Source organism: Onychostoma macrolepis, chromosome 22, assembly GCF_012432095.1.
Source record: "Onychostoma macrolepis isolate SWU-2019 chromosome 22, ASM1243209v1, whole genome shotgun sequence".
Classification (NCBI taxonomy): domain Eukaryota; kingdom Metazoa; phylum Chordata; class Actinopteri; order Cypriniformes; family Cyprinidae; genus Onychostoma; species Onychostoma macrolepis.
The window spans coordinates 10,659,247-10,671,333 of NC_081176.1; the positions used below are offsets into that span (position 1 = coordinate 10,659,247).

Consider the following 12,087-nt stretch of genomic DNA (forward strand, 5'->3'; position numbering starts at 1 on the left):
AAATTATACAATGTTTCCTTTCCTTTCTGTTGTTTAATTCATTTTGGATCTGGATTGATGCACTCCAAGGTCTGAAATGAACAAGGGCTTAGGCCAAAAAGTGCCTCCATAATTCAAGTTTAAGGGGAGCAAATAAATAAATAAAACAATAACGAGTTTCTGATGTTTACACCGATAATATTAGTTAAGCAATATCAGGAGTGTTTTTTCCCTGATTGTCAGGCAGCAAGACTGTAAATGTGATACTGATTTTAAATTACAGTGATTACTATTATTATTAATATTAACAACAACAAAACAGTAATAATAAATACTCTTTTTTCGTTCTGTTCTTTCTGTAGATCAAACAGTGTCATTTTGAGTCTGTGAAGGGAGGAGCTGCTGGAGGAGTTTATTCAACACTCGCTGCAGAGCTTCACTAAACCTCTTCATAACAGACCAACAGCTTCATTCGTTTCAAGAGTGTCAGCGAGGCCCGATTATTATCAGTTTTGTTGTGATACTGTTTTGCGAACTACTGAAGAAAATGTTTATTTCCATCTGTCTGTTCTCATGGAGTCTGGTTGGTGAGTAGTTTTATGGCTTCAGTTCTGTTTATATTATCATTTGTCCTCAAACATAATTCTGATATTTCCATCATTCGTGTTGACTCTAATATTTTACCTATATATATATTTCTAATACTGTATCAGACTAATGTACGCAAATACTTAGCATTAATGCTGCTGTCCCTTTCAGTAAGTATTAGTGCAGGTGAAGGATTGTTTTGCCATGACCATTTTAAATAACTTAAACATGACTAAAAAGTATTTTATTGAGTAAATATTCCTGTTTGTTCTTCAGGTGTGTTTGGTGTTGATGAAGTGAAGTCAGTGTCAGTGACGGAGAGAGATTCTGTCACTCTAAATACCGGTCTTACTGAAATGCAGAGAGATGATCTGATAATGTGGACATGTGGACTCGTTCTCATAGCTAAAATCAACAGAAAGGACAATAAGAGAGAGTTTTATGATGAGAGATTCAGAGACAGACTGAAGCTGGATCAGACTGGATCTCTGAGCATCACAAACACCAGAACCACAGACTCTGGACTTTATAAAGTCACCAGCAGCAGAAGAGAGTCGCCGCTCAACACATTCAATCTTACCGTCTATGGTGAGTTAAAAATAGGCCTACTTTTCACACTCTCATTAATTTAATTTCTCTACTTAAAACACAATGAGTCTCATGCATACACACAAATCTTTGCGTGAAATCTGAGTGTGAGTGTTTTCACAAACAAAAAAACTTTCATACTAAAATATATTCAAAATTTATGAAAAACTAATGGTGAATTATCAGTGAATTAGTGAGACCCACTGTTCATCGTGCATATGTCTTTTTTTATTTTCTTTTAAATTCATGAACATTTCCATAACATAAAATGCATTTATTTTAATTTTAAAATTTTTAACATCCTTCTGTTGAGAGAGGGGTTTAGATCAGGATCAATACTGTCAGCACCAGCACTGACCTCTGTATGTGATGAACTTTGACTGAACAATCAAATTCTAACAAATATAAACATCTGTTAATTACATTTATTCTCTTTTTTTCCAGCTCATCTGCCTGTTCCTGTCATCAGCAGTACCTCTTCACAAAATCCACCACCATCATCATCATCATCAGGATTATCAACGTCCAGATGTTCACTGATGTGTTCAGTGTTGAATGTGAGTGATGCGACTCTCTCCTGGTACAAAGGAAACAGTTTATCGTCCAGCATCAGTGTGTCTGATCTCAGCAGAAGTCTTTCTTTATCTCTGGAGTGTCTGGATGATTCCTACAGCTGTGTGCTGAACAATCCCATCAGCAACCAGACGAGACATCTCAACAACACTGAGCTCTGTCAGCCATGTTCAGGTATGTCTGTGAAATTATATATATTTTTTAATGTACACATTAATTTGCACCAATGACTCAATGTCTCCTTCACATCAGCGTTAATTTTGTTGACGAATAATTTTCGTCAACGACATTATCTTCACCGACTACAAGGAGATGATAACGAACGAAAACTCTTTTTTAATGACAAAATTTATGACATAAATCTATTGACACTTACGTCAACGAATAAAAACGAGACGAAAATCTTAGGGAGGGACGATTTGGGAAGAGATTCATTCAAAACGAATCTGCTGGTAGGAGGTTAGATGTGAACATATGAACCGGCTGGACATAAGCTAACATACACTTGCTGCACGGTGCATAAAATGTTCAAAAATGCAAATATGTGGAAGTAAGAGGAGAGCAGGCATATGGATAAATCTGATGACGCAAGAGATTCGGTCTGGTTTTCTGAGCGCAGACACTGAAGTATACACACACAGAAAGCGTCTCACAGCGCGTGAGTACTCTTTCACATCGCATGAATGGAGAAATACACACAAAATGATGTTGAAATGTCCGTTTTGATGAGCATTCACGTAAACACAGTTGATTACGTCTTAAGTGAACGTAAACAGTATGGAGAACGTGTATCAGTACATTGCATCCGTGCATTCGGTTTTAAAGGGACAGCAGCCTAATTTAGTCACTATTGTCCAAGTCATTGATGTTAATCAAGCAACAAAAGAAAGACAGAAAGTCACTCACTGCTCTTGACTGAATCACTTTAGTAGCCCTAAAGATTAATCTAAATTTATTTATAGAAATAAATATGTCTTGTTAAACAAAGCGTGTTTTGTGTCACCGCAGTTAAATCGCAGTCTATCATGATAAAACCGAGTTTGGAAATTTTAGAGAAATGCTTAATAAATGCACTGTAACTAAACCCATTAGATTTTAGCCGACTAAATTTACTGTAGATTTTGTCGACTAAAATCATATGATATTTAGTTGACTAAAACTAAAAACAATTCAGATAACTAAAATATGACTAAAACTAAATGGCATTTTAGACTAAAACTAAATCAAAATTCGCTGTCAAAATGAACACTGCTTCTCATCCTCCAGATGTGTCTCTGATAGCACTGATTTCTGCTGCTGCTGCTGGATCTCTGTTGATCATAGCTGCAGTTGGGATCGTCTGCATCTGCAGGAAACACAGAAAAACAGACCAAGAAAGCAAGTATTATATACCTACCTCTTTTATATATATATATCTAACTCTCAGACATCATTTAATTTAGTGTTTTGTTTCTATAATTATTGGAGAAACAGTTGAGACTGATGCAGAGATCGCTTACGCTGATCCAACACTCTACAAAAGAAAAGCACAGAAATCGGTAGGTGAATTTATTTCTGTGTATGGTGTGTGCCTGTATTATTTAGATTTAGGGGTGTTTTTAATGATTTACAAACACAACAGCACCACAAATGACATTTAGCGTATAAAAGCCGCAGATGTATTCCACTGTCCCTTTGTCTTTTGCTCTGATGGGTTTTATATTGTAGGGTCACTGAAGACCATCATGTTGAGGAATACATTTAAGCCACATACACACTGTAAAGTTTCAGGAGTTACATCCGCATGTATACAAGGGAGTGAATCCTCTAAATTATCGTTGTATGTCTGTAGGGAACACAGCTCACTCATATAGCAATTCTGGCATCTTGCGCATTTGCCCTTATGAAAACTTAACCATAGTTTTACTACAAACAAAACTAATAAAACATGTTCACTAGTTAAACCATGGTAACCACAAATTAACCATGATTTTGCTACACTAACCATAGTTTAACCATGGTATTTGTAGTAAAACTGTGGTTATTCAAATAGTAATCAATACACCAAAAAAAACATGCTTACTTCACATTACATGGTTAATTTTCATAAGGGGGGTTGCTATGGCACTGATATATTTTAGGATATGTCAGAGCAAGATATTTTCAGTTGAGACAATTCAAATATGCATTTTAGTCTGGGACTAGCCTTAAGCCTTGTCTGTCAAATAATGTTTATTATTTGTAATGGGGTAATGTTTAGACGGCTGCTTAGCAGAGCGCATTCTTGAAGGGGTGCAAAGTCCACTTTTTATAAATAACCGACATGTATTAAAATGCTCAGTACTTTCATATATTGCTTATTTCCAAAATAAAGCATTTGGGTTAAAGTTTTTTATAGGCTTGCTCTTATTTGTGCTTATTTTGATAGCAAGATCTGGCAACATGAGTCAAGACGTAGGCTACCACGTTCCCTGTTATTTCTTGCGCCCCAGATACAGAGAGAGATGCGACTCTGATACGCATTTAAACACGCGTTTTAATCATTAACAACTAGTTGTTCGGTCCCGTATACACTGCATAGAATTTTTAAGGTCATCTTAAGTTAATTTGGTAAGTTAATTCGGTTTTAGAATGCGGTTGTCACTCCTGTAAATTACTGAACTGTGTGTGTACAGGTTACGCACTAGAACAGGGTGGCCACAGTCCTGCAGAGTTTTGCTCCAACCTTCACAAAAACTCAAAAAACTAGAAAGCTGCTGCCTGTATTAAATGAAATGAAATGAAATTAGTAAGAGTGCTAAAAACTGCATTTTAACAAGAACGAATGTATGGACATGGGTTACATTTTAAAGTCTTCATGGAAAAATATACGTCAGTGAAAATGCTTTTGTGTTTTCTTTCAGAGGCGTCAAGAGCAGGACAATGTAGTGTACGCTGGATTCTCAAAACACTGACCAACTCTTGATCAAACTGTGATTCTGTTTTGGGGTTAGTAACTTTTTACACCCCAACTACGGGGCAGGAGGTGAAATCACATGCTTCTATTCAAACATATGCACATTAAAAAATTTATAAAAGTGATGCATTTCTCACCATCATTTGAAGGGTTTTCCAAGTTTACACATTTCATTGAGGCATAGTTATATATAGATTGCATTCTTACCCAAAAATTTGCTAATTTTTGACTCTAGCATGTCCCACTGTATCACTTCATGCATTTTGTAGCATTTTTGCAACAATCACATGGTCGCAAAAACAAAAGTGTGAACCTTAGTTCTTTCAGCTCATATTCCATTCTGCTCTTAGTTTGATCTTTGATCTCTCATCACTATTTTAACCCATTGATTTATTCACGTCTGTTCAACCTCGTGATCTACAGATGTTTGGCCTGATCAAGTATCTCCACAGTCTTTTTTTCAAATGTTAAAATCAGATTCAGGTGTGTCGTTTGTTTCATTTGAACTCAGTTTAATGGTGTACAGACCTCTCTATTTAAGACCCTGCTGTGACCGAACATGGAAAAACAGTGCGTTATTTTATAGGGACAAAGGTCTTAAAACTGAAATAAAAACTGATATGTGGAGACTTCAGTTTTTTTATATTTTTTTTTTATAAAGTGTATATTAAATATTCTATTTCAATAATCAGTTCAAATATATTTTCCTAAACTATTTTATGAGTTATGTGATCACTGCCTGATCCTGTTTTTGATCTGAATTAAGATTTGATCTGATAATCATCACTAGGAGCTCTCCTAATGCAGGTGATGTTGCTTTAGCTCCCTCTTGTGACTGCATTTTGATGACAGCACGTGAAATAGCTACCAGTTTGGACGTGGTGAGTACGTTTCTAAAACGTTGCAAGGAGACATGATAACGTGATAAAAAAACGTTATAAATACGTTTCTGCAACGTTGTGAAAAAAACATATTTATAAAAAACCCCGACATCTGTCGTATTAAATACGTTGGATAAAAACGTTATCACAACCTTTTCACAACATGAAAAGTTTTTTTTTTTTTTTTTTGTTATGTTTGCCTGGTGAATATGAAAACATATTACGTTTTAACAACTCTCACATATTTTTAGGTCTTTAAACACTGATATATGGAAATTTGTCAATAATAAATTATTTGAATTGTTTGTATATTAATCAATCCAAGACCTTTTCAACGAAAGTCTTCCCTCTGCAGCAATATTTGAAAAGCATCCGGGCAGATATTTTGGGTATCCAACACCAATTCCTATCTAGCCTATTTGAATGGGGAAATCATGAAATCTTAAAATCTGATTGACATACATTTAAATAAAAAAAAGTGGCCCTGAACTTTTTAGCACAGAGCAGCCCACCAAACCTCACCACACCATAAATGAGTGGCATATTCTTGACGTTATAATTTGTCTTTTCTGGTGTATATGGCAAATAGTAAATAATTTTAAAGAATTTTTTACGGAGGACAGTTTAATATCAATAGTTAAATACCGATATTATCAGTCCATGTGACACAATGCTCTGGTATCGTCTAAGACTTGAATAGTGCAGAATGCGGACTGTTTTTATGGTGCCTTTCTAACGGTCATATACAGTATTTGTCCTTTTGCAGGAGCTTGACATCTGTCATTTTAAGGAATAGAGCTCCAATTGTGGAAAAGAGTATAAAAAATTATTTTGATGATGAAAAATACAGTAAACAGTACTGTGAAATATATAATGTTTCAATTTAAAACAGCTGTCTTGCGACTAAATAGTAAAATATAATTGATTGTTGTGATCAAAGCTGAATTTTCAGCATCATTACTCCAGTCTTCAGTGTCACATGATCCTTCAGAAATCATTATAATATGCTGATTGCTGCTCAAGAAACATTTCTGATTATTATCAATGTTGAAAACTGTTGTGCTGCTTCATATTTTTGAGAAAAATGTGATACCATTCATACCAGTCTTGGGTAAGATTAAAAAATATAAATTAATATTTTTCTTCAACAATGTTGCATTAAAACAAAGATTATTGAATACAAACATTTGATTAAATTGATTTAAGTGACAGTAAAGATATTTTCACTTATTACAAAGTACTTATATTTCAAATAAATGCTGTTCTTTAATGGATAACCATTATACCAATAATAAAACCATTATTAATAATTGATCACAAATAATAACTGATAATTAAGCAGCAAATTAGGCAGCATTAGAATGATTTCTGAAGGGACACTGAAGACTGGAGTAATGATGCTGAAAATTCAGCTTTGATCACAGAAATAATTTACATTTTAAAACATCCTAAATAGAAAACACTATTTTAAGTGTAACATAACAGGCCTACATGGATTAAAGCAAAAAAAAAAAAATCTTCTGACTGAAAATGTTATATGTTATAAAATGCCATACCTGTCACACACCCAGTTTAAGAGCCGTGTTTTTCTTCTTGTAATTAGAAGCGCTTTTCCTCCTAATTTAAGAAATTTAGGAGCACCTTCTAATCAATAATAAAACAATTCTGATAAAAAAAAAAAAAAATTGCCTTCTTAATATGAGGTGACATTTGACTCAAAGTGATTTACAGGGGCATTTTCTTTTTACCTTTGTAAATGCATTTTTCTAATTTTATTAAATATATGCAGTGTTTCCTCTAGGATATTTGCTAGCTGTGGTGGCAGGACTGTTTGCCATGGACCACGTCCCCTCCCCACCCAAGATTCACGCGCACTTACAAATGAATTTATTTTAACTAAAAAACACTAAGTAAATAGTAAATAATAAAATAAGAACACATAAATTAATTACAATCAATAGCACAAACAATAACAAGATACAAATTAAACTATTAGTACTTACATTTTTTCAGTTAATTTCCGGGCTGCCTTAGAGACAGAAATGAGATTATTAGTGAATGAACAGATGAACACGTCAGAAACACTGAGAAGATGCTGTGTGATTCTTCAAGTGTGCTTCTAATAATCAGTCCGTCATCTCTTTTTCTTAAAGAGCTGTAACAATTTACAACAATGTTAACATAGGAAAACACATAAATGTATGTAACTCAAATATTATATATAAGAGGTGGAGATCTGTCTAAAAACCATGACACATATCATATCACTATATAAATCTGTCATTATTTGACATATTGACATATTAAATATTGTCATGACTATCACAAAGAGCAAAAAATGTGGAAGACAACAGAAATGCATCATAAAATTACTCCATATCACTTGTACATGAGTCTTCTGAACACATACAACTACTTTAACTGCACATAAGTGGTTATTTTCTTAAAATATTACTTTGCTGCAGCTTTATAATCTCATTTTTTGTTCTACACTCTCATATCCCACAATAAAGTTGTTTTTTTATGTTGCTTCTGAAATACTTACATATTTCAGCGATCTTGTGGAGATAGTGAATCACACCAGCAGAACAGCTACAACAATCCCTGCTACAGCAGCTGGAGACAGATCTGATACTGTAATGATAAACAGAGACATGTGTGTCTGATCTATAACAAACACTAGAAACACCAGCACTGTATAACCTGTAGATCTGTTAAATAATGATTATGATATAGCACATATAAACAATAACAACAGTGATGAAGCTTAAATTTTAAATTAGGGATGGGCATTTTTGGCAATTTCTCATTTCGATCATCGCTAGGTTTCAAAAACGAATACTCGGGGAGCAGGGAATTGGAGAGAATTAAAATATCTGAACACTGTTATGAAAATGAATGTTAAAAATAAAAATATGACATGAAAACCTGTCTATGAAAACAAAAACACTGTTGGATTATGATTATGATGCAGCAATATTAGTAAAAAAGAAGCATCTAAAAGGAATAGCTACCTGAGGTGGAGCTGAAGAGTGACTTTATGCCAGTAAACTGAAGCCTGCTCTATGTCACATTCTATGATATTAATCAGATTACATAACATAGACGTAACATTACAACTTGTATCTGCACAAAAGGATGCAAATGTCAGTGAACTTTTAAGTTACGCACATAGCTGAAATCAACAGGCTTTCCCAAATCTCCATATATGATGATAAGACACTCAAAAACAGATTGAAGCTGGATCAGACTGGATCTATGGCCGTCACAAACACTAGAACCACAGACTCTGGACTTTATCATCTATCACTTACCAGCAGAGAGACCAAATCCAAGAGATTCAACGTCACAGTCTCTGGTGAGTAGAGAATTAGTGTCAATCTCCTTCACTATTGTTCTGAAATATTTTATCTTAGTCACTGATATTTATTATTTTGTTAAACACTCAAATCAACTATTCTTACAGTGGTGTCCACTGTGTAATTAACAGAAACAGTGTAAACAGCGACTTTTTCAAGTTTCAACTGCTGCATCCCAACTTGCATACTTATACTATGCCCTAAAAGTATGTACTCTACTTTTGTTGTTTTGTTTTTTTTTTTTTGTGGAGAAAAAAAAAATCAAGGCACCGAACCCCTAACTGCTCCCTGTGAGCCGCAGCAAAAACGGCTGCCCACTGCTCCGGGGCCGTTTCTTTTTTCTACATATTTTTTTTCCTTTTCCTTAACTGATTAACAATTGCAGGTACAAACTAATAACATATCATATCATAAATGTACAATAAATGAACATTTTATATGTATCATAAATGAACAATTATCATTGAACAATTGCAACTAGCAACTTAATTCACATGATGCATGTACTGCTAGACACCTCTGGTGTCCTCTTTTTGTGTAATTTAGAGAGAAAATACGTGCCTTTATAATCTGAGTTGCTAATCTAGCAACAAAATCACTAAATTGGCAACACTGCGCAGGGCTACACGATTCTATCATCCTCAACAGATCTTCTTCCAACCCTTCCATTTCTCACATTGCATATAAGATTAACTAACAATGTTCTCAACACAACACTCATGCACACATTTTATAGACAGCTTTAATTCTAATGAAAAATTAGGAATGTTTATATCAGCACAATAACATCAGAGAAACATCTGTCATTATCAGCGACTTCACAAAGATCCTCATCACCAGAAAACTGTGTGTCGTCCAGCTGTGAAGTGAACAATTCAACCGTCAAACACACTGAGGATCTCAATACCAGTTCAGGTACGTCAGCTGTGATAAATAGTCAATTTTTAAATATCATGTCATAAATCAGGTAATGCAAGGTTATAAAAAGCTGATTAAAGTCTAAAATCACATTGATTGATTGTTTTGTCCAAACAGCCTAATATTCATATTATTACATGTTCATGGAGCTTGAGCTCATAATAACTCACATGAGTCTGTTTGAAAGCATTGTTGTGATAGGCTACTTTTGAAGCTGTGATCTGATTGGTCGTCGCTGCAGTGGTGGGCGTGGCAGCTGTTGCTGTGCTGGTTTATGAAATCAGATCTGCAAGAAGTGAAGAACATGGAAGAGACTAGACAACATAATCAGACTCATGGAGTGAAATCAGATCAGCGGTTTGAGTTTACAAGAAGATTGAGCTCCAGCTCTAAATGTGTGAATCAAGTCTGTTTCATGGTTTATATTCCACTCTGCTCTTAGTTTCATCTTTATCTCTCATCAAGACTATTTTAGCATATTTCTATTCATGTCTTTTGAACCCCATGATCTACAGATGTTTGGTCTGATCAAGTATCTCTGTTGTGAAAATCATTGTTTGGTTCAGTCAGTGTTTCTCTGCTTTCCACAAACAATAATCAAACTCCAGATCAACTAAACCATCGACACCAGCAGCATCAGTCACTGAATCACCATGAAAAGAGTTCAGCAAGAGATGAGCTCCGCACAACAATCTGAATGATTCACATCAACAAAACATGAGAGAGAAGAACAGCAACTTGAAAGACACTTTAACCGTAAACAGGCTGCAGTGTAAAGTGCTTCTGTTAAAATCATGATATGTAATGTATTTATCAGGGGTTTATAACCTGTTTAATGGTGTACAGACAGCATCTCTACTGAAGACCCTGCTGGAGCGCCAACTAGTGACAGAACATGGAAAAACAAGGCCTTAAAAACGTTTTTTGTTTTTAATATTCTGTACATTAGTTATTAAATATTTCCATTATCTCCTAAAATCTATATTTTTCTAAATGAGTTATGTGTAATATTTATCTTTAAGATTTTTCATACTGATGATGATTGAAAACCTTTTTGTTCCCAAAGATGGATTCATGAAATGGTCTCCTTCCGTTAACATTTGGCTATAATTACACTAACATTCATAACACTTTATTGTTAAGACTTTAGACATGTACATGTATTCTGTAGGTCATGATTTCTCTCTTCTCTTCAGGTCAGCATGGTCTGTTAGCCTCTGCTGGTTAGACTACACAGTTAACTACACAGACATCTTGTATTGAAGGCCATTAAAAACAAATTTGTGTATTCTGATGAAATGAAGCCATATGCAAACAACATATAAATTGCTTTCAGGATGATGTTGTACAGCAGCATGTGTTTCTCCTAATGTAATGCAGATGCTGCTGCTGTAGCTCCTCCTTCTGACTGAATATGAAAATCGCTTTATCACTATAATATTTAGGAGCTGAAATAAAGAAACTGTAAATTATCTCGTTTCTTTAAACCTCTTTGTATATTAATTGACAGTCATGTTACCTCTTTTTTATTTTTTTATTTATTTACAACATTACCCTCCTTCGATGAAAACAGTTGCGCTGCTTATTGAAATCTGGTATGTGCTGTTTTTCATCGATTTTTTGATGAGCAAAACGATTGAAATAGAAATATGAAATACAAAACAGAAATGCGATTATTTGAAATTAAAATATAAGCGTTTATTCTTTTTTTTTAATATTCTATTTTTTATTGCACATTTACAATGCAAGACAGGGATCATATCCCATTTACTAAAATTTCACATTTCTATTTTCTTCTACTGCCATCGTGTGCTGAAAAGATGAAGTGCATTTAAAAACTCTTCATGGCAACACTTGAGATTCGCAATAAAAGCCTGTCTAGATGGTACTTTTAAACTGCAAAATAATACAATAAAAAAAGTACTTTCTAAAAAAAGTCATAACAATCGACCACAAAACATTATTATTATTTAGTGCTGTTTCATTTAGTGAAACTGTTTCTGGTCGTATTCAGTTTACTCTGTAGATTTGATTTTGTATCAATCATAGAACATACAGTATGCAGCAACACATTTCACACAATTTGTCTTTTTGTTATATTTAGTACATACAAATGTATATTTAGGCACATTGTTAATGTGTTGCATTTAAAAACAGCTGTTAGGAAGCAACATCTGTATCAGTGTTTGTCCACTAGATGACAGAAATTATCCAACATTAAGACCAACCATATATCAATATCCAACATGAACATTCATCAAGCAGA

General features: G+C 34.2%; 1 protein-coding gene across 1 annotated transcript; it reads left to right on the forward strand.

Moving 5' to 3' along the window:
* Positions 1 to 442: 442 nt before the first annotated feature.
* LOC131529936 (hepatic and glial cell adhesion molecule-like) lies at positions 443 to 5,024 on the forward strand. The gene is made up of 6 exons (XM_058759948.1): positions 443 to 566; positions 844 to 1,155; positions 1,600 to 1,902; positions 2,995 to 3,105; positions 3,193 to 3,266; positions 4,611 to 5,024. Exons 1-6 carry the CDS (start codon positions 527 to 529, stop codon positions 4,659 to 4,661), a joined length of 891 nt encoding a protein of 296 aa, XP_058615931.1. The 5' UTR covers positions 443 to 526; the 3' UTR covers positions 4,662 to 5,024.
* The last annotated feature ends 7,063 nt before the right edge of the window (positions 5,025 to 12,087 follow it).